This window comes from Pseudorasbora parva, chromosome 11, assembly GCF_024679245.1.
Source record: "Pseudorasbora parva isolate DD20220531a chromosome 11, ASM2467924v1, whole genome shotgun sequence".
Classification (NCBI taxonomy): domain Eukaryota; kingdom Metazoa; phylum Chordata; class Actinopteri; order Cypriniformes; family Gobionidae; genus Pseudorasbora; species Pseudorasbora parva.
This window is the reverse complement of record NC_090182.1, coordinates 3,433,092-3,455,808: the sequence shown is the minus strand read 5'-3', so window position 1 is coordinate 3,455,808 and position 22,717 is coordinate 3,433,092. Positions and strand designations below refer to the sequence as shown.

At 40.0% G+C, this 22,717-nt stretch overlaps 1 protein-coding gene across 1 annotated transcript; it reads left to right on the top strand.

The window, feature by feature from the left end:
* Positions 1-5,015: 5,015 nt before the first annotated feature.
* LOC137092534 (E3 ubiquitin-protein ligase TRIM35-like) lies at positions 5,016-18,361 on the top strand. The gene is made up of 6 exons (XM_067456810.1): positions 5,016-5,411; positions 16,195-16,290; positions 16,407-16,637; positions 16,748-16,770; positions 16,853-16,971; positions 17,814-18,361. Exons 1-6 carry the CDS (start codon positions 5,016-5,018, stop codon positions 18,359-18,361), a joined length of 1,413 nt encoding a protein of 470 aa, XP_067312911.1.
* The last annotated feature ends 4,356 nt before the right edge of the window (positions 18,362-22,717 follow it).

The window sequence follows — 22,717 nt, the reverse complement described above, 5'->3', positions numbered from 1 at the left end:
TGACTCAACGCTTCCTCTAAGCACCCTGCATCATAGCGCTGCTCACACTAAAGCCTTGTTCACACGGCCCGATTTTTTTTTTTCCTCCCGATTTTGAGTCGATGTCAGGTTTTGTGAAATCGCCGACAAATTCCCGAGATCATAGGCAAATCGGTGCTCGTGCACGCGAGTGACAATCACACAGTGTGAATAATCAAAGACGCGATCAGAGAGAATCACCAACGAGTCGCCGACATATATATTTAATATTTGGCATGCTAAATACCTGGACCTTTCGGCGATTAAACTCCTGCTGTGTGAACTGCGTTCTGACTGAAAATTACATCGGCGATGACCGACAGCCAATGAGACAGTGAGATACAGGGCAGCGGGAGGTTCAGGGAGGAGTTATAGAGCAGAATATCAGTATTTTTATAGATATATTTACAATTCTATCAAACAGAAACAAAGGCCAAACTTTTGCACATCCAGCCACAGCAGCAGCACATTACAAAATTGTTTCTTTACCTCAAACTGTCTTTACAGAACAAAATCCTGGCTCCCTCTGTCTCTCCAACAATTTCTTCCGCCATATTCTTTTTTCTTTTTCTCCACAAATCAGCGCACATACAATTTAAAGTAAACTTTGTGCAGTTTATCATTTTTAATAACAATTCAAAGTCTCGCGCGAGAACTCCGGTCTGACCATAGACTGTAAAATAATATGGACGTAGTGTCCGTGACGTCACCCATAGGATTCTGATAAGCCGTTCTGAAGCTAAAAGTATGGTCGAGCTGGGCGTTGCCATCTTGTGAGCGAGTCATCGCGTGTCACTCTCGGATAACAGAAAATGGGCAAAAAGGCGGGATGTACGCAGAGCTGAGGTGACGCAATGAGTATAGGCGGCGGATAAATGGCTATCCACTTGTAACCACGCCCTTAATTATGCAGAAACTTAAGGCTTTATATAACGTAAACGAATGAGTTATAAAAAAATTCACCCCCCTCACAGTTGTCATGAAGATCAAAATTAGCCTTACAAGCCAAAACCACAATTTGTACCAGGCTGTAAACATGTTTTTTTCTGCTTTAAAGTTGAGAATTTTAACATGGCGCTCAATGAGATTCTGCTCCCTTCTGGAGCCTGTCCCTAGTGGCCAGTTGAGGAATTGTAGTTTACATTACTTCCGTATTGGCTTCAAGAGAGATCGCGGGAGGTTGCCGCTTGGGTCTGACGCACATGTGATCTCGCGTTGTTTAATTATCAAATCGCACGTGTAGTTGGGAAACGTAGTTTGTGCACGGGAGAGAGTTGTCGGTGATTCTTCCTCTTGTTCAGTCATGCAGTGTGAACTCCTGTCATCAAACCATCGTGCAGTGTGAACACAGCAGTGACTGAATGATACCCCAGATAGTCGTGCACTGTGAAAAGAGCAGTGACCCGACGAGTTTGAAAATCGTGCAGTCTTAAGTAGGCTTAAGCTCTTGTGATGAAGAGACTGAGGTGTTCGGATCCATCTGCAGTAATTTATTAACACAGGTGAGCCAGCAGAGGAATGCAGACATAAACTTCAAACAACATATAAAAAGGGCAATCCAAGAAATGTAAGTCAAACAGGCATAGGTCAGAGGCAGGCGGTCCCCTCATTAAACACAATACAACAATCCTCAATAGTGTCAGAGTTCATAGCACGACACCTGCGAGTGGACACATGATTTCTCCACAGGGTATGAAAGAGAAATCTTCTTCTTCTTTAATTTTTTTTTGGTGGTTGGCATTAGTTGTCAGGTGCATTACTGCCACCTGCTGATTAGGAGTGTGGCTCAAGATCGCAACATACTACTTATATACTTTTATCTAAATGAGTCATTTCTAAATATAGCATAAATAAATCATCAGTCAAACTCTTGTGCAATATATTTACCAAATCAAGCTTTTCAAATTAAAAACCAATATTCACATACTCTTGTCTTATGTTTATTTTGTTCAAGGTCCTGTTAAGTGCTGTATGTCCATATCTAAGGGTGCTTTCACATCTCTAGTTCGGTTCATTTGTTCCGAACCAAGGGCAAACAATTATACATTGTTGCATTTTTCAGATTATTTGGTTCCTTTTCACACCACACTGATTGCTTTGGTCCAAACCAGTTGAAACGAACCAATACGCAGGCACGTGACAACATCCACATCACTCATTGGCCATGGCGCATTTCCTAAACTGCTTTTCGATTGGTCAGTGTGGGAAAATTCCAACAGAAGAGGCAAAGCCAGCAAACTATAATAACACTATGGAGAGACGACTGCGCGGGCCAGTTTTGTCCCTGGCCATAATCTCCTACACTGTGTGTATTTACCACAGTATGCAAACAATACATTTCTATAATGAAGCGCGGATGCGACGTGAAAACAACGCTCTAATGCACTGCAGACGGCGACCGCGCATCGCTCATCACTTCAAGCGGAGGCGTGCATTAATTATTAACTCTTGACATGCTTCCATCTTCCGAAAATATTGCCAACGATCTATCAGGTAATAATGTCATGCACACAATGTCAGCGCAGCTAACTACGGCAGCTGGTTCAGTCCAAAAATGATCAGTACTTTTGCATTTGGTTCTGTTAGAGGTCGGATCACGTTCTCACCACAAACGAACCGCTCCAGAGTTTGTTTGAAAGCACCACCTCTTCAAGGAGCTCTCGGTCCGCTTGTTTGGTCCGCTTTTGGTGCGCACCCGAATGCGATCGATCTTTCACACCTCACCAAACGAACCGCACCAAAGAGAGAAACGAACTCTAGTACGATTCAGCCGAACTAAATGAGGCAGGTGTGAAAGCACCCTAAGTCTTGATAGAATTGATTCTTCCTTTCCTCTTCTTCTTGTTCTACCATTATCAACATTTATTTGAATATTATAAAACCATCTTCCTATTCTCTCCTCTTCCCATTGTTTCTGCCATCTATTTCTCACCAGTTTTTTAATTAAAAACTTCATCTCAGTCTTACTATAATTAACTTGCATGTCTACATCTGATTTTAACGTAGCTTCCTTAGCCCATTCCTCAGCCAACTCATTTCCTTTCACTCCAACATGAGCTGGTACCACACAGAAAGAAACCTTTAACCCCATCATCTGAATCCTATATACTGTCTGACAGATCTCAATCAATACATCAGATCTGCTTTCAGTATAACCACTTTCTTCTCAAGAAGAACTTGAGTCAGAACATATAAGTGTCCTCAGTGGTTTATTATCCTCAACCCACTGTAATGCCAATAAAATTGCAATCATTTCTCCAGTATATACTGATAAATTATCTGAAATTTTGTTAACTATGATTTTGAAATCTAATACTGTGAATGCCACTCCTACTCTGTTTTCCATATCTATGGATGCATCTGAAAAAGTCAAGACATAACTAAAATAATTACCTTGAATATACATTTGAGCATTATATCTATCCCCTTTGTCCTTGTCTATTTTCCCCAACAGAGACATATCCACATCGGCCTGTGGTAATAACCATTGGGGAATAACAGACCATGGAAATGTTAAACTGATGGGCATCTCATTTATTTACATTTCTTTCATCACTTCATCCATCCAAAAGTCTTGTTTTCAAACTTTTCTTTTTCCCACCATGGATTTAAACGATCTTTTACTGGATGATCTGTAACATGTCCTTGTATACTGACCCAATAATTTAATGATAATTGCATTCTCCTAAGATCTAAGGGCATTTCCCGTTTCAATCTGCAATGCTGCAGTAGGAGTCGACCTTATAGCCCCTGTTAATAACCTTAATGCCTTATGTTGAAACCTGTCCAATTCCTTCAGCACGCTCACAGAAGCAGATTGATATATTATACATCCATGATCAAGTGCTGAACGTATTAGTCCATTATATATACTTCTCATTGCCATCCTCTCAGCCCCCCAATCCTTACCCACCAAACATTGCATAAAATGTTGTACTTTCCTAGCCTGACAAGCCTGACAGACATCAAGATGTTTGGTCTGGAAACTCACCATTGACGGCTCAATCCGAGGGGCGGGATAAACGGATGTCTTTCAAACTCCCTCTGCACGCGATAGGATAGCGCTACACCAACCAGAGCAACGACGGTGAAGTAGAGCTCGCTGACTGATTAAACATTCGCCGTATCCGGTCGGCTAAACTCTGAACACATCTTCCCCTTTTAAAAATGACTTCAGTGCCGTTCTTTGTTCTTTTCTCTCGAAAAGCTTAACTCCAAGTCTTCAGATTCTGAGGAATACAGCTCAGATAGGTATTGAGAGTTGCTAGACGACACATGCCGGAAAATTAAATTTGCTGCCGCTAGGGTGCGTCTAGATTTCTAGGCTAGTACTTTCCTACATTTATCAATAATTTTCTCAATATGCATTTTAAATGTGAAATAGAAATGTTGAAATCATAGGCAGAGTTAACAATGGAATGACACAGCTGAATATAATCAAGCATAATGAGTCCAGGCAGTGGGTTATGGGTAATGTAGTCCATGATAAGACAGCACAAGAGTCTGGAGGAGAGCCCCCTAGTGGAGATCATGAGCACTACAGCTGGAGGATGAGACAGTCCTTTGATGAACTGCTAATGTCTCATACTATAAGACTATCAATTTAGTTTTATTTTTGGTAGTAAATTATGCCAATGTACATTTTTATATAAATGACTTAGTGTTATGAACAGTCTTAAAGAAAGAAAAGATGACTAACTTGTAATTAGTTTTAGTGGTTTATGTAACCGGCCCCAGAAGGTCCAAAAGTTCACCAGAGATTCCACCCTCTAATAAAACCATTATCAGGAAGTGACTAATCTTTTTATTTCTACCTTTCATTTTTACTGAAAGCTAAAACGAGTCGGTGTTGTGAAGAACAGAGGACGACGATTTGCATTAGGATTTTTGTGTATTTCTAAATTAGATTTTTATTGTAATCGTTATTTACTTTTCAAACCAAATTTTAGAAAGTGAAAGTAAATTGTAGATTACTGGATCTTTCACAAGACGAGGAAATGGATTCACAATCTGCTGAAGATCCTACTTGTCCTATTTGCCTTGAAATCTTCAAGGTTCCTGTTTTTCTGTCCTGTAGTCACAGTATTTGTAAAGAGTGTCTGCAACAGTTCTGGAAAACTCAGGAAACTCAGGAGTGTCCCGTCTGCAGGAGAAGATCCTCAAGAGGTGATCCTCCAGTTAATCTAGAGTTAAAAAACTTGTGTGAATCATTGATAAAGGAGAGAAATGAGAGGCGTTCATCAGAGTCTGAGGAGATCTGCAGTTTACACAGTGAGAAACTCAAACTCTTCTGTCTGGAGGACAAACAGCCTGTGTGTGTCGTGTGCATAGTCTCAAAACAACATGACAATCATAAATTCAGACCCATCAGTGAAGTGGTTTCATCTTATAAGGTAAGACAAATGTCTCTCATTTCATGCTAAATACAGTGATAAACACAGTAATATTTGTGTATACAATAGAATAGTAGCCTATTTACTTTTGCTCGGACTAAATCTCCATGATCACTACTGATATAAAATTATCCACTAAGCTTTGAATGCTATGATGTTCAAATCTTGAATGTAACAGCATTGGTACAAAACATTTTTGGAAAAAATTAGATATGTCATGGGTTATGAAATCAAGCTCTAGGCCTGCAGACGCTTCTACACACATTAGTGTAAGAATGGGTCGCTCTCAGGAGCTCAGTGAACTCAAGCGTGGGGCCGTGATAGGTTGCCACCTGTGAAATAAGTCCATTCCTGACATTTATAAATATTCCACGCTCAGCTGTTAGTGGGATTATAACAAAGTGGAAGCGATTGGGAACAACAGCAACTCAGCCACGTAAAATCCCAGAGCGGGGTCAGCGCATGTTGAGGGTCACAGTGTGTAGAAGTCACCAACTTTATGAAGAATCAACAGCTCCAGACCTCCAAACTTCTGTGGCCTTCAGGTGAGCTCAAGAACAGCGTAGAGAGCTTCATGAAATGGGTTTCTATGGCCGAGCAGCTTATCCAAGCCTTACATCACCAAGAGCAATGCAAAGCGTGGGATGCAGTGGAGTAAAGCAGCCGCCACTGGACTCTAGAGCAGTGAGATGCGTTCTCTGAGCGACCAATCACGCTTCAGGCTGACAATCCCATGGACGAGTCTGGATTTGGCGGTTGCCAGGAGAACAGGACTCACCTGACTGCATTGTGCCGAGTGTATAGTTTATGGTGTGGGTTTGTTTTTCAGGGGTTGGGCTTGGCTGCTTAGTTCCAGTGAAAGGAACTCTTATGCTTCAGCATACCAAGACATTTTTGACAATTTTATGCTCCAAACTTTGTGGGAACAGTTTAGGAACAGCCCCTTCCTGTCCCAGCATGACTGCGCACCAGTGCTCAAAGCGTCGGTCCATAAAGACATGGATGAGGAGTTTGGTGTGGAGGAACTTGACTGGCCTGCACAGAGTCCTGAGCTCAACCCGATAGAACAGCTTTGGGATGAATTAGAGCGGAGACTGAGAGCCAGGCCTTCTCGTCCAACATCAGTGCCTGACCTCACAAATGAGCTTCTAGAAAAATGAGCAAAAATCCCCATAAACACACTCCTAAACCTTGAGGAAAGCCTTCCCAGAAGAGCTGAAGCTGTTAGAGCTGCAAAGGGTGGGCCGACTCCATATTAAACCCTACGGCTTAAAAATGGGATGGCATTAAAGTTCATGTGCATGTAAAGGCAGACGTTCCTAAACTTTTGGCAATATAGTGTACTTTCAGTTCCTGCATTTGCATTTGTACAACCACAAATTTACAATTGCATGGATATAATAATTAAGAATTGCCCATTGCAAAAAAACACATTTGTTTGGGGATTTCTTGATGTTTATCATTTGCAATTAAATCATTTTAAAGGACCCGCCGTTTTTCATGTGTTTTTAAAGCTTTGATTATGTTTACAGTGTGCAATATAACGAGTTCATGTTTCGCGTGTAAAAACAGTATTTTTCACACAATTTGCTTATCTGTACAGCGCTGTTTCCTCTGTCCTACAAACGGCCTGATGATTTCCTTGTTCTATGAGGTCCCTCCTTCAGAAACACGTAACGAGTTCTGATTGGGCCAGCGCTTCCCGTGTTGTGATTGGACAGCAGCTTAGCGCACTTTGCCCGGAAAGGTCCCGCCTCTTACCATAACGGGGAGATGCAAGCGCTGAATGCGCGCTCTTCTCCACGTGGGAGAGCAACGAGACCACGCCCCCTATTTTGTTAGTCATCAAACTGTTCGTCATTACAGCAGGAAGTGCAGCGGTGTAGTCCAAACCGGCCGCTCGCTAGGCCTCGAAAGGGAACTTCTGTTAAATTAAATATCTCGCTTGGCATTGAACTTTGAGCTTTATAATTTTACAGGTATTATTTATGCTCTAACAGCAACATTACACACTAACTAAAGTTTGAACGATGGGATCGCAAAGAACAGGACCTTTAAAGATATATGGGTAACACTTTATAATAACGTTCAGTTGTAAGTCATTTATAAGTGGTTAGTTAATGATGAACTAATCATTTACAAAACATTCATAAATGATTATCAAGTGATATGCTAACATTTTATAAATGTTTTGTAAATTCCGTTACAAGTCATTTACAAGTGATTAGTAAATAATTAACTAATGATTTATGAAACATGACACTGCATTTCATAAATGTTACTAACATTTGTTACTTTTTTGTATATTTTGTAGATTCAGTTATACATTATTTATAATTATTAGATAATGATAAACTAATCATTTACAAATCATGACTATACATTCATAAATGATTAAGTATAATATGCTAACAATTTGCAAATCTGTAAGTTATCTTTAAAAAATAGCATATCATAAAGTAACCAAACAAATCTTAGTAAATGGTTAAGTTACTAGTTAATATATTATTAATCACTGAAATGTCAGTGTACCATTATCTCAAGTTATGAACAAATGATGATTAAACCATTAGTAGATAATGAATATATAATTTATTGATGCATCAATACATTTTTAAGCTGGTCTGTTAAAACCCACAAAATGCATTTATGCTAAAGCAATTTTTTTTTAAAGAATGATAAATTACTAGTTGTCAAATTAATAAACATTTTAGAATGACTTAAAGTCAGGGGATTGCAGTGCGTTAAGTTAAATCCTTTCACTCAGTTGGTCAGACTGGTGTTCTGTGAGGGGTCTAACGTTAGTGATAATGTGAACTGGTGTTCTGTGATGGGTCTAACGTTAGTGATAATGTGAACTGGTGTTCTGTGATGGGTCTAACGTTAGTGATAATGTGAACTGGTGTTCTGTGATGGGTCTAACGTTAGTGATAATGTGAACTGGTGTTCTGTGATGGGTCTAACGTTAGTGATAATGTGAACTGCTGTTCTGTGAGGGGTCTAACGTTAGTGATAATGTGAACTGGTGTTCTGTGAGGGGTCTAACGTTAGTGATAATGTGAACTGGTGTTCTGTGATGGGTCTAACGTTAGTGATAATGTGAACTGGTGTTCTGTGAGGGGTCTAACGTTAGTGATAATGTGAACTGGTGTTCTGTGATGGGTCTAACGTTAGTGATAATGTGAACTGGTGTTCTGTGACGGGTCTAACGTTAGTGATAATGTGAACTGGTGTTCTGTGACGGGTCTAACGTTAGTGATAATGTGAGCTGGTGTTCTGTGACGGTCTAACGTTAGTGATAATGTGAACTGGTGTTCTGTGGGGTCTAACGTTAGTGATAATGTGAACTGGTGTTCTGTGATGGGTCTAACGTTAGTGATAATGTGAACTGGTGTTCTGTGAGGGGTCTAACGTTAGTGATAATGTGAACTGGTGTTCTGTGATGGGTCTAACGTTAGTGATAATGTGAACTGGTGTTCTGTGATGGGTCTAACGTTAGTGATAATGTGAACTGGTGTTCTGTGATGGGTTTAACGTTAGTGATAATGTGAACTGGTGTTCTGTGAGGGGTCTAACATCAGTGATAATGTGAACTGGTGTTCTGTGATGGGTCTAACGTTAGTGATAATGTGAGCTGGTGTTCTGTGATGGGTCTAACGTTAGTGATAATGTGAGCTGGTGTTCTGTGAGGGGTCTAACGTTAGTGATAATGTGAACTGGTGTTCTGTGATGGGTCTAACGTTAGTGATAATGTGAACTGGTGTTCTGTGATGGGTCTAACGTTAGTGATAATGTGAACTGGTGTTCTGTGATGGGTCTAACGTTAGTGATAATGTGAGCTGGTGTTCTGTGATGGGTCTAACGTTAGTGATAATGTGAGCTGGTGTTCTGTGAGGGGTCTAACGTTAGTGATAATGTGAACTGGTGTTCTGTGATGGGTCTAACGTTAGTGATAATGTGAACTGGTGTTCTGTGATGGGTCTAACGTTAGTGATAATGTGAACTGGTGTTCTGTGAGGGGTCTAACGTTAGTGATAATGTGAACTGGTGTTCTGTGATAGGTCTAACGTTAGTGATAATGTGAACTGGTGTTCTGTGATGGGTCTAACATTAGTGATAATGTGAACTGGTGTTCTGTGATGGGTCTAACATCAGTGATAATGTGAACTGGTGTTCTGTGACGGTCTAACGTTAGTGATAATGTGAACTGGTGTTCTGTGATGGGTCTAACGTTAGTGATAATGTGAACTGGTGTTCTGTGACGGGTCTAACGTTAGTGATAATGTGAACTGGTGTTCTGTGACGGTCTAACGTTAGTGATAATGTGAACTGGTGTTCTGTGAGGGGTCTAACGTTGGTGATAATGTGAACTGGTGTTCTGTGAGGGGTCTAACGTTAGTGATAATGTGAACTGGTGTTCTGTGAGGGGTCTAACGTTAGTGATAATGTGAACTGGTGTTCTGTGATGGGTCTAACGTTAGTGATAATGTGAACTGGTGTTCTGTGAGGGGTCTAACGTTAGTGATAATGTGAACTGGTGTTCTGTGATGGGTCTAACGTTAGTGATAATGTGAACTGGTGTTCTGTGATGGGTCTAACGTTAGTGATAATGTGAACTGGTGTTCTGTGATGGGTCTAACGTTAGTGATAATGTGAACTGGTGTTCTGTGATGGGTCTAACGTTAGTGATAATGTGAACTGGTGTTCTGTGAGGGGTCTAACGTTAGTGATAATGTGAACTGGTGTTCTGTGATGGGTCTAACGTTAGTGATAATGTGAACTGGTGTTCTGTGATGGGTTTAACGTTAGTGATAATGTGAACTGGTGTTCTGTGATGGGTCTAACGTTAGTGATAATGTGAACTGGTGTTCTGTGAGGGGTCTAACGTTAGTGATAATGTGAACTGGTGTTCTGTGAGGGGTCTAACGTTAGTGATAATGTGAACTGGTGTTCTGTGATGGGTCTAACGTTAGTGATAATGTGAACTGGTGTTCTGTGATGGGTCTAACGTTAGTGATAATGTGAACTGGTGTTCTGTGACGGTCTAACGTTAGTGATAATGTGAACTGGTGTTCTGTGATGGGTCTAACGTTAGTGATAATGTGAACTGGTGTTCTGTGACGGGTCTAACGTTAGTGATAATGTGAGCTGGTGTTCTGTGAGGGGTCTAACGTTAATGATAATGTGAACTGGTGTTCTGTGACGGGTCTAACGTTAGTGATAATGTGAACTGGTGTTCTGTGACGGGTCTAACGTTAGTGATAATGTGAACTGGTGTTCTGTGACGGGTCTAACGTTAGTGATAATGTGAACTGGTGTTCTGTGATGGGTCTAACGTTAGTGATAATGTGAACTGGTGTTCTGTGATGGGTCTAACGTTAGTGATAATGTGAACTGGTGTTCTGTGACGGTCTAACGTTAGTGATAATGTGAACTGGTGTTCTGTGATGGGTCTAACGTTAGTGATAATGTGAACTGGTGTTCTGTGAGGGGTCTAACGTTAGTGATAATGTGAACTGGTGTTCTGTGAGGGGTCTAACGTTAGTGATAATGTGAACTGGTGTTCTGTGATGGGTCTAACGTTAGTGATAATGTGAACTGGTGTTCTGTGATGGGTCTAACGTTAGTGATAATGTGAACTGGTGTTCTGTGATGGGTCTAACATTAGTGATAATGTGAACTGGTGTTCTGTGAAGGGTCTAACATTAGTGATAATGTGAACTGGTGTTCTGTGAAGGGTCTAACATTAGTGATAATGTGAACTGGTGTTCTGTGATGGGTCTAACGTTAGTGATAATGTGAACTGGTGTTCTGTGACGGGTCTAACGTTAGTGATAATGTGAACTGGTGTTCTGTGATGGGTCTAACGTTAGTGATAATGTGAACTGGTGTTCTGTGAGGGGTCTAACGTTAGTGATAATGTGAACTGGTGTTCTGTGATGGGTCTAACGTTAGTGATAATGTGAACTGGTGTTCTGTGATGGGTCTAACGTTAGTGATAATGTGAACTGGTGTTCTGTGATGGGTCTAACATTAGTGATAATGTGAACTGGTGTTCTGTGATGGGTCTAACGTTAGTGATAATGTGAACTGGTGTTCTGTGAGGGGTCTAACGTTAGTGATAATGTGAACTGGTGTTCTGTGATGGGTCTAACGTTAGTGATAATGTGAACTGGTGTTCTGTGAGGGGTCTAACGTTAGTGATAATGTGAACTGGTGTTCTGTGATGGGTCTAACGTTAGTGATAATGTGAACTGGTGTTCTGTGATGGGTCTAACGTTAGTGATAATGTGAACTGGTGTTCTGTGATGGGTCTAACGTTAGTGATAATGTGAACTGGTGTTCTGTGATGGGTCTAACATTAGTGATAATGTGAACTGGTGTTCTGTGATGGGTCTAACGTTAGTGATAATGTGAACTGGTGTTCTGTGAGGGGTCTAACGTTAGTGATAATGTGAACTGGTGTTCTGTGATGGGTCTAACGTTAGTGATAATGTGAACTGGTGTTCTGTGATGGGTCTAACGTTAGTGATAATGTGAACTGGTGTTCTGTGATGGGTCTAACGTTAGTGATAATGTGAACTGGTGTTCTGTGGGGTCTAACGTTAGTGATAATGTGAACTGGTGTTCTGTGATGGGTCTAACGTTAGTGATAATGTGAACTGGTGTTCTGTGACGGGTCTAACGTTAGTGATAATGTGAACTGGTGTTCTGTGATGGGTCTAACGTTAGTGATAATGTGAACTGGTGTTCTGTGAGGGGTCTAACGTTAGTGATAATGTGAACTGGTGTTCTGTGAGGGGTCTAACGTTAGTGATAATGTGAACTGGTGTTCTGTGATGGGTCTAACGTTAGTGATAATGTGAACTGGTGTTCTGTGAGGGGTCTAACGTTAGTGATAATGTGAACTGGTGTTCTGTGAGGGGTCTAACGTTAGTGATAATGTGAACTGGTGTTCTGTGAGGGGTCTAACGTTAGTGATAATGTGAACTGGTGTTCTGTGAGGGGTCTAACGTTAGTGATAATGTGAACTGGTGTTCTGTGATGGGTCTAACGTTAGTGATAATGTGAACTGGTGTTCTGTGATGGGTCTAACGTTAGTGATAATGTGAACTGGTTTACCCTCCAGTGAAGCATCAGGTGCACGTGTCAGAGAAGACAGCTGTCTATACCCTCACCAGTCAGCATTTACATTAAAGTACAAAGTGTTCATCACCTCTTAGAGATGATGTTGTAAACGCATGAATAAATCATTTACAAATCTTTATCACCCGTTACAAATGATCTGCACACGTATACAAGGCATTTACAACGCTTTCTGCGTCCCCTAATCTAAAGTGTAGACTATTCATCACTTGTAAATGTTTTACACGTCATTTGTAGATATTTCTCACCCATTGCAAATGCGTCCATTGATTGCTACAACAAATGTAACATTAAATGTGAAAATTACATTCTGCTATTCCTCACCTGTTGCAATAGAAATGTGTAAATAGGTAATTCATCTAAATACTTAAAGCATTTAACTCCAATTCGTCACAACCAATCCCTTCCCTAAACCTACCCGTTTGTGTTTTAAAATAATAATAAAAACTCAGATTTACTACAGCTGGAGGATGAGACATGTTTATTGCACTCACCGATTCTGAAGTAAATTTCATCAGTACTTTATATGCTTCCTTTTTCTTTCTAGTTGCCCCGTTTTCTCTTTCACTATCCGTACCCGACATAGGACACCAATGATTCTTTCGTTTCCTATTTTCTACTACGGTCCAATTACCATTTCTAGATCCCTCCTTACCTCGATCAAACATTTCTCCTTCCATATCCAAATCCCTTCTACTATCTAAGTCACTTCCTTCCATCATTTGCTCCACTCACAATCCAGTTGTTTGCCAACTCCAGAATCGACCAGTTCTGAACTCCATTTATTTTAATTAGACACAACTGAATAATCGAGCATGAGTCCAGGCAGTGGATTATGGGTAATGTAGTCCATGATAAGACAGCACAAGAGTCTGGAGGAGAGCCCCCTAGTGGAGATCATGAGCTCTACAGCTGGAGGATGAGACAGTCTTATATTAGAGACACTAGCAGTTCATCAAAGGACAATCAGTTTTGGGTTTTTGGTATCAAATTATGTCAATGTACACATTTATGTAACTGACTTAACATTATTAAGTATAAAAAGAAATAAAATGTCTAACTTGTGACTAGTTTTAGTGGTTTATGTAACACCAGAAACTCCACCCTCTTACAAACCCTATCAGGAAGAGACTTGTCTTATTATTTCTTACTTTCGTTTTTACTGAAAGCTGAAACGAGTCAGAGCTGTGAAGAACAGAGAAGGACACTTTATATTAGGATTATTGTGTGTTTCTGAATTAGATTTTTATTGTAATTATTAACTTTTAAAGCAAATATTAGAAAGTGAAAGTAAATTGTAGATTATCGGATCTTTTACAAGACGAGGAAATGGATTCAAAATCTGCTGAAGAGCTTTCTTGTCCTGTTTGCTATGAAATCTTCAAGGTTCCTGTTTTTCTGTCCTGTAGTCACAGTATTTGTAAAGAGTGTCTACAACAGTTCTGGAAAACTCAGGACACTCAGGAGTGTCCCGTCTGCAGGAGAAGATCCTCAAAAGCTGATCCTCCAGTTAATCTCACGTTAAAAAACTTGTGTGAATCGTTGATAAAGGAGAGAAATGAGAGGCGTTCATCAGAGTCTGAGGAGATCTGCAGTTTACACAGTGAGAAACTCAAACTCTTCTGTCTGGAGGACAAACAGCCTGTGTGTGTCGTGTGCATAGTCTCAGAGAAACACACCAAACACACATTCAGACCCATCAGTGAAGTGGTTTCATCTCACAAGGTAAGACAAATGTCTCTCATTTCATGTGATAAATACAGTGCTAAACAGACACACATAATATTTGTGTATGCAATAGACTAGTAGACATGGCCACAGGTGTATAAATCAAGCGCTAGGCCTGCAGACGCTTCTACACACATTAGTGTAAGAATGGGTCGCTCTCAGGAGCTCAGTGAACTCAAGCGTGGGGCCGTGATAGGTTGACACCTGTGCAATAAGTCCATTCCTGACATTTCCTCACTACTAAATATTCCACGCTCAACTGTTAGTGGGATTATAACAAAGTGGAAGCGATTGAGAACAACAGCAACTCAGCCACAAAGTGTTAGGCCACGTAAAATCCCAGAGCAGGGTCAGCACATGCTGAGGGTCACAGTGTGCAGAAGTCACCAACTTTCTGCAGAGTCAACAGCTCCAGACATCCAAACTTCTGTGTCCTTCAGATGAGCTCAAGAACAGCGTAGAGAGCTTCATGGAATGGGTTTCTATGGCCGAGCAGCTCATCCGAGCCTTACATCACCAAGAGCAATGCAAAGCGTGGGATGCAGTCGAGTAAAGCAGCCGCCACTGGACTCTAGAGCAGTGAGACGTGTTCTCTGAGCGACCAATCATGCTTCAGTCTGACAATCCCATGGACGAGTTTGGTGATCGCCAGGAGAATGGGACTTGCCTGACTGCATTGTGCCAAGTGTAAAGTTTGATTGAGGGGGGATTATGATGCGGGTTGTTTTTCAGGGGTTGGGCTTGGCCCCTTAGTTTCAGTGAAAGGAACTCTTAATGCTTCAGCATACCAAGACATTTTGGACAATTTCATGCTTTCATGTCCCAGCATGACTGCGCTCCAGTGCTCAAAGCGTCGGTCCATAAAGACATGGATGAGGAGTTTGGTGTGGAGGAACTTGACTGGCCTGCACAGAGTCCTGAGCTTAACCCGATAGAACAGCTTTGGGATGAATTAGAGCGGAGACTGAGAGCCAGGTCATCTCGTCCAACATCAGTGCCTGACCTCACAAATGAGCTTCTAGAAGAATGGGCAAAAATCCCCATAAACACACTCCTAAACCTCGAGGAAAGCCTTCCCAGAAGAGCTGAAGCTGTTTGAGAGGGTGGGCCGACTCCATATTAAACCCTACGGATTAACAATGGGATGGCATTAAAGTTCATGTGCAAGTAAAGGCAGGCGTCCCTAAACTTTTGGCAATATAGTGTTCTTTCACTTCCTGTATTTGCATTTGTACAACCACAAGTTTACAACTGCATGGATATAATAATTAAGAATTGGCCATTGCAAAAAAACACGTGTTTGGTGATTTCTTGATGTTAATCATTTGTAATTAAATCATTTTAAAGGATCCGTTTTTCATGTGTTTGTAAAGCTTGTAATCCCGTGTTGTGATTGGACAGCAGCTTAGCGCACTTTGCCCGGAAAGGTCCCACCTCTTACCATAACTGGCGATGCAAGCTGAATGCGCGCTCTTCTCCACCCGGGAGAGCAACGAGACCACGCCCCCTATTTTGCGTGTTCTTGTGGGCGGAGCTTTAGTCAACAAACGGCTCTAGTGACGTCATCACAGCAGGAAGTGCAGCGGTGTCGTCCAAACCAGCCGCTCGCTCTAGGCCTCGAAAGGGAACTTCTGTTAAATAAAATATCTCGCTTGGCATTGAACTTTGAGCTTTATAATTTTACAGGTATTATTGCTCTAACAGCAACATTACACACTAACTAAAGCTTGAACGATGGGATCGCAAAGAACAGGACCTTAAAAGATATATGTCCTGCCATTTTCAGGCCCAAATGCTTCTGAGACATTCATCATTAAAATATTAATATAACAATAAAAACATCCAGACACACAATGTTTAAACCTCTTATAGCTTCATCAGTTTCACAGATTTTCATCTTAACCTGTAGAAGGAATTTAATACAGCGCTGAGGTCCTTACAAAACAAGCTCAAACATGGAGAAGAAATGAAAGGAGAGTGTGATAAAACAATCCAACACATCGAGGTGAGGATGTGTAAAGAGTTAAACACTCAACACACACACACACACAGTTTATTATTGACATTAGTGGAGTGTGTGTTCACACAGAGCTGACTGAAGTGAATGTGATGTGATTTCAGTCTCAAGCTGAGCACACAGAGCGTCAGATTAAAGAAGAGTTTGAGAAGCTTCATCAGTTTCTCAGAGACGAAGAAGAAGCTACAATCACTGCACTGAGGGAGGAAGAGGAGCAGAAGAAGCAGAGGATGAAGGAGAAGCTGGAGGAGATGAACACACACATCTCAGCTCTTTCACACACAATCAGAGACATGAAGGAGATGATGAAAGCCAATGACGTCTCGTTTCTAAAGGTGACCAATCAATCTGGCTTCATTCTTTGAGTATAAAACAACTTGAGACTCACTGACAATGAGAGTGTTTGATAAGATATTAACGTGTTTTCAAACTCTATATTTTCCAGAACTTTAACGCCTCAATGGAAAGGTGAGTGAGCTGCTCGTATCTCTTCTCTCAGTGGATCTGAACTCAAATTCACTGCAGTTCTGACTCCTGAATGTTCCTCCAGAGTCCAGATCCCACAGCCGGATCCACGGATGAGTTCTGGAGCTTTGATTGATGTGTCCCGTTATCTGGGTAACCTGCGGTCCAGAGTCTGGAAGAAGATGCTGGAAACTGTCCAACACAGTGAGTCTCAGCAGATCTGACACCAGCGCAAAACATCCTTCAGATAGAAACACACACAACATTAACATCTGATAGAAATATATTTAATAATCACTCGAGTTTCTGAGTGAATCTGAACTGTATTTCAGAAGATCATCAGATCATACAGTGAACTCATAATGACTACAGAAGTCTGTTCCTCATGGTCTCTGCTTATGTATTAGGATACAATAGTGTTTATTGAATATGATATTAAACCTGAAGCCTCGATCCATTCTGACAGAAACTGACAGACCATTGTCATGATAGCAGGATTTATGATCTCTTTCATATAGTGTATGATATACAGAAAAATATACATGTTTGTATTGAACATTTATGGAGCAACAGATTTTGTGTGAAAATAAATCATAAAAGTGGTTTACTTTATTAAAAATTTTTTAAAATGTATGAGGTGACGAGGGCCACACATGGGGCAAAAGGCACAGTATTAATACAAATACTTTAGCTAAAATAATGTTTTATTTAATACCTGTTCAAAACAATCACTTTAGCAAAGTTTGAACATGTTTCTGTTTATTTTGATGAATAAAATAATACCTTTTTGATTAATAAATTTGCTGTCATTAAAATATATCTGAAAAATATAGAAACAAAATCATTTAAATAAGTAAAGATTCTGAAAGCGTTGAAGGAGATCCCATAATAATTTAATATATATTTACAGTAATAACAATAACTTTTATATTAATAATAATAATATTTGTCATAATAGCAGGATTTATAGAAAGTCTTTATATGTGTTTTATATTTACATTTCTGATCATATTTCATCCTGTAATCTGATGTTCTTCTCTTTGCAGCTCCGTTGACTCTTGATCCAAACACAGCAAATCCTCGTCTCACACTCTCGTCTGGTCTGACCAGTGTGTGTGTGTCGCTCAGTGATGAAGATAAAACACTTCCTGATAATCCAGAGAGGTTTGATGAGTGTCCATGTGTCCTGGGATCTGAGGGCTTTAACTCACGAACACACTGCTGGGATGTGGAGGTCGGTGACAGTACAGGCTGGGGTCTTGGAATAACCACAGCATCAAACCAGAGGAAGGGAAAGGATTTCTCTGAGTCTAATATCTGGTTTGTGGGGTACGTGAACAGCAAATACGGCTCTCATTCCCCAGATCAACCCTTCACTGCCTTTCCTGTTAAAGTGAAGCTTCAGCGTGTGAGAGTTCAGCTGGACTATGATAGAGGAACAGTGTCATTCTCTGATCCTGTAACTAACACACATTTACTCACATTCAGGACGTCCTTCACTGAGACTGTCTTTCCATTCTTATATAATGAATGCACAACTCCTCTGAGGATCTTACCAGTTAAACTGATTATTACAGCAGAAAATCACAGTTAAATCTGATTCTGCTTCCAGATCAATGGGTTATTGATGTGATATGATACAAATTAATATAATTAGTATTGTCATCATTTAAAATGCAGTGAATGGTTAAACATTTATTTTCTTACATGGACCTGTTGTTATAAAAACTGCTTTGTCTTTTGATTCTTTACATTTTTGAGCCCAATCTCAGATTTGTCCTGTGGTGTGACCGTCTCAAGCATGGGTCAGAAAACCACAACTTTCATAAAAAAAAAAAAAAAAAACATAAATATAATCTGTGGCAGGGTGAGTACAGTTTTTTGAGCACTTTGTTGTTTTGGCTTGGATTTAATTTCTTGAAATATGAACTGAATTTAGAAATGCTTGGCTGTGTTTAATAAACTAAATGTATTTTTGAAATGAAGACGGCGTTTGGAGTGGAGTGTGTGTTAAATAATCACTGTTCCCTGAATCAACGGCTCAATACAAGAGGCCGACCTAAGAGTTCACAGTAAAAAAATCCCCATAACATTTACGGTAAAACAAACGGCAGCTGTGGTCGCCAGAACTTCACCGTAAGAAATACGGTAGCAACATTTAAGGTTTTAAAGAGGTAAGTTAAATTTACAGTAAATAACTGTATTTCATTGACTGAAATAGTGTTGAATTACCAACCTATTGAAATGCTAATATCTGTGATGTACCTTTGATATACACTGACAACCAATCACAGTGGAGATGAGAGTCACATGACGAATCAAAGCTCAGGAGGATAACGCTAATATATCAAAGGTGCCCAGTGTCATTCACACAAACACTAAACACCGGCCCATGACACTTTAAAAATGCAATAAACATTAATTTAACAACATTAAATGTAACATTAAACCCTAATGAACATAACTGGTTAGAAAAAAACTAAGAAAAAAGAGTAATTTCAGTGAAAATACATCAAATGTGAAGTGTCATGCAGGCAATTCTGGGAATATCAGTTTACGGTTTTTAACTGTAAATTACACAATGACTTTTTCACTTCCAAAAACTGTAAATTTAATGGTATTTTAGTGTAAATGTAAGTTTAGATCAGAGTTATTCAATGTATAATACGGAAGCTTACTCGCCTAAAAGCTTACCGTTATTTGGTTTAAACCGTGCGTAGTACAATTTTTATTTTATTTTTTAGTACAATACGACAAAAAGTCTTTCTTTTTGTTAAATAAAGAAAACAAGGATGTTCTGCCGTCTCACAATACTTGAAGCACAGACGTGAGAAATGTATAAAATAATTTGTGTCTACTTTTACATGTTAATATGTAAACGTTTGGGAGAAGGAGAAGCAGATCTGAATAAGCGTTACGGCATGAAAGAGCTCAGATCGGTGCGGTTTTCTGTTGATTTTGTTGAGTTCTGTTTTTATACCGTGAGACTGCTTGAACATCACCATCATTTAACCAAACAACACAGCTGGACAGGGACGGACTGGGGCTAAAAAACAGCCCTGGACTTTCTCCCAAATAGGCCCATCATCCGGCCATTCGCCCCTAGCCGTGCGCAGCAGACACTGTACTATGGTGTACTATGTACTACACTGTACTTGGGTTCTTCTTTAACTTCTTCCCATCCACCTTTCTCCTTACGTTTTCTGCTAGCCATTCTGCCGCGATTTGATTCCTGAAATCCGGGGACCAATCACAGTTTTAGTTTTTTTGTAGCACGTAGCAGTATATAAGTGATCGCATTAGTGCCCCTGCTGATGGCTGTTCATATCAGGGACGTTTATAGGATTGTCATTTTAGGGGGTTAGCACACAGTGAGCGTAGCCTATGGGAAAAATGTTCACACTTTAGTTTAGGGTCCAAATTGCGCTATTAACTAGCTTACTAGCATTCATACCCACATTGTAAAATAAGGCAAATTTTGAACTTTTGCAGTACAGTTGGATGTTTAAGCTATTTCATCTTATGTTAAACTGACTTTAAAAAATGAGTTACATCTTGTTTAACTAATAAAAAATAGTTTAACATTTCTTAACTTATTTTGATGAGTTAAAACAATGTAAAAACATATGTTGTCATAATTTTTTTTACAGTGGATATTGGCTGTTACGTATAAAGCTAATATTAATACCTTATTGCATGGCCATATTGTAGCCTACATGCATTAATCGTACCCGATAATGTTGACAGGTTTATAACCTGATATCCCAAATGATCTACATATGAGCATTTTAAGATGTTCTGAAGGCCAAAATATAAAACCATGTCACTGAGCAGTAGATTATTTGTCTTTATCTCCACATCTCTCTCTTTCTCTGTTTTTATCTTGCCCTGTCTCTTCCCCTCATAACGCTGAGCTTTGACTGATATAGTTTTTCTATTTTCGTCAGTGAATAAAATAAACATGGTTTACATATTAACATACTGATATTTATATGTTTTATGAATAATGTTCTTAGACACGTTAATATATTGTTTATTAAAGTTTAAGTTTATTAAATTAATTCACAATATAAACACATTCATAATCTTATGCCCAATACAGGCTGAGGTTTTTATTTTTTATTTACTGAAGGTTACAAATAGAATTATATTAATTTACAATATATACACATTCATTATCAATATGCCTAATCTGATGAAAGTGGCTTTGCTAATATTTCTTGTTGAATGCAGAGCTGCCAACTCTCACGCATTGGCCGTGAGACACACGCATTTGATTGGTTTCACACGCCACACCCCTGATTTCTCACGCTGAAGTGTCAACCCTGTCGGTCAAATGCCTGAAAGATAAGTTTATCTATAGATCTACCTGATGAGCCACTCGTAATCGATTAGTTATGCTTTCGGTGAGGGGGTTCAAGATAAATGTGCAAATAAATAAGTGTAGCGCGACCAAAAGCTACAGTCCGTTTTGAGTTCTGACGAAAATGAGCAATGAGCGAAGCGCGAAAGCGTCGCTAGCTAACTATGGTCGCAAGTTCCATCATTAACGTTAACCGAGTCGGTGTTTCCCGAAACATTGTTCCAACAAACGTTTGCAAACTGCATCACGAAGTTGGTTGGAATAACAGCTCTCGACCTGTGATTAGAAGCAGAGTTTCTTGGTTTCATGACGTGGACTTAAATGTCCGTTTCTTAACGAAACAATTCGTAACGAAAATAAATAGTCAAGCAATGCGCACGCGAGCAGCTCATGACTGGAGTCTCAGAGCGGTTCTGTTCGCGCTTCATCACTGCATGTGCTGTGAGTAACCTGCGCATCTTTAGCCTAATCCTGACGCCTGAGGATCTCATTTAAGGTGCATACATTTTGTTCTTGCACTGATGTTAAATTTGTAGCCATTTTGCACTTTGACGGCCAGTTTGAGATATAGGCTATATTTCAGAATTTTTGCAATAATTCTGACAGTTTTTCCATTGAAATGACTGGGAAAAAGTGTTCAAATAAACCCGAATTCACCCCATACTCTGTGAAATTATAATTACATTGCATTATGTTGCTTGGAACCCCAAATATTACAACATTCTTCATTAACAGTTATTCAGGTATTTGTAACAAAATCAGGGTATATGCAGGAATCCTGAAGTTAATTTCAATACCTTTTTAAGACTTCTTAAAGACCTTCTCAAAATATTTTAAGACCTTATCGCACTTCAAGTTCTAATCGGCAAACGAACCTTTAATAAACAGTTGTAGTCGAATGTAGACTTAAAATCTCTATCGTAGCCCAATTTTGTGAAACTAAATATGTCAAACTAAATATAAGGACATCCCTCAGGCAGCAGTAAAGGCTACTGCGCCTTTAAGACCTGATGCAGGGATATGCTCGTCTTTCTCGACTGTGCATACTATACAGTTCACTTAAGGCATATTCAGACTATGTCTGCTAGGATACTCATCAAGATGGACATGTTGACATACTTCTTGTGCGAGTTTGTCCGTTTAAGCACAAGACTTGAAAGAGAACTCAATATTTGCGCGCTGTGAGACGAGCTGTGAGACGCTCTCGGATGATGCACAGCGTCAGATCTTCTCACAGCGCGCACGAGTCTCTCAGCGCGTCTTCACCCGAGTGATGGCGGAGAAAACGACTGGTTATATGCGCACATACGGCAGCACTCGCATGCATTGAATAAAGTTTACAAAGAGGTGAAACAGCTCGGTAGGTGAAGCGAGTTTACCGCCACAACTCTAAATCAGCCGCATTTGGCTGGTGGCGGTGCTGATGTCCATCCCTGGCGCGTGCGCTCCGAGCCCATCTCAGACTGAGCACCCCGGTGTTTTTTAATACTTATGGGGATGAAAATAAATATATTCATAAATACTTTTTGGAGTCAAACTCTTTTGACAAAGCTTGAACAAAATACTTTCAAAATTTAAGACTTTATA

Coding starts and splice junctions, on each gene's coding strand:
- LOC137092534 (XM_067456810.1), top strand. CDS start 5,016: ATGGATTCACAATCTGCTGAAGATCCTACTTGTCCTATTTGCCTTGAA. Junction 16,771..16,852: donor TTTAACGCCTCAATGGAAAG/GTGAGTGAGCTG, acceptor ATGTTCCTCCAG/AGTCCAGATCCCACAGCCGG. Junction 16,972..17,813: donor GCTGGAAACTGTCCAACACA/GTGAGTCTCAGC, acceptor TTCTCTTTGCAG/CTCCGTTGACTCTTGATCCA.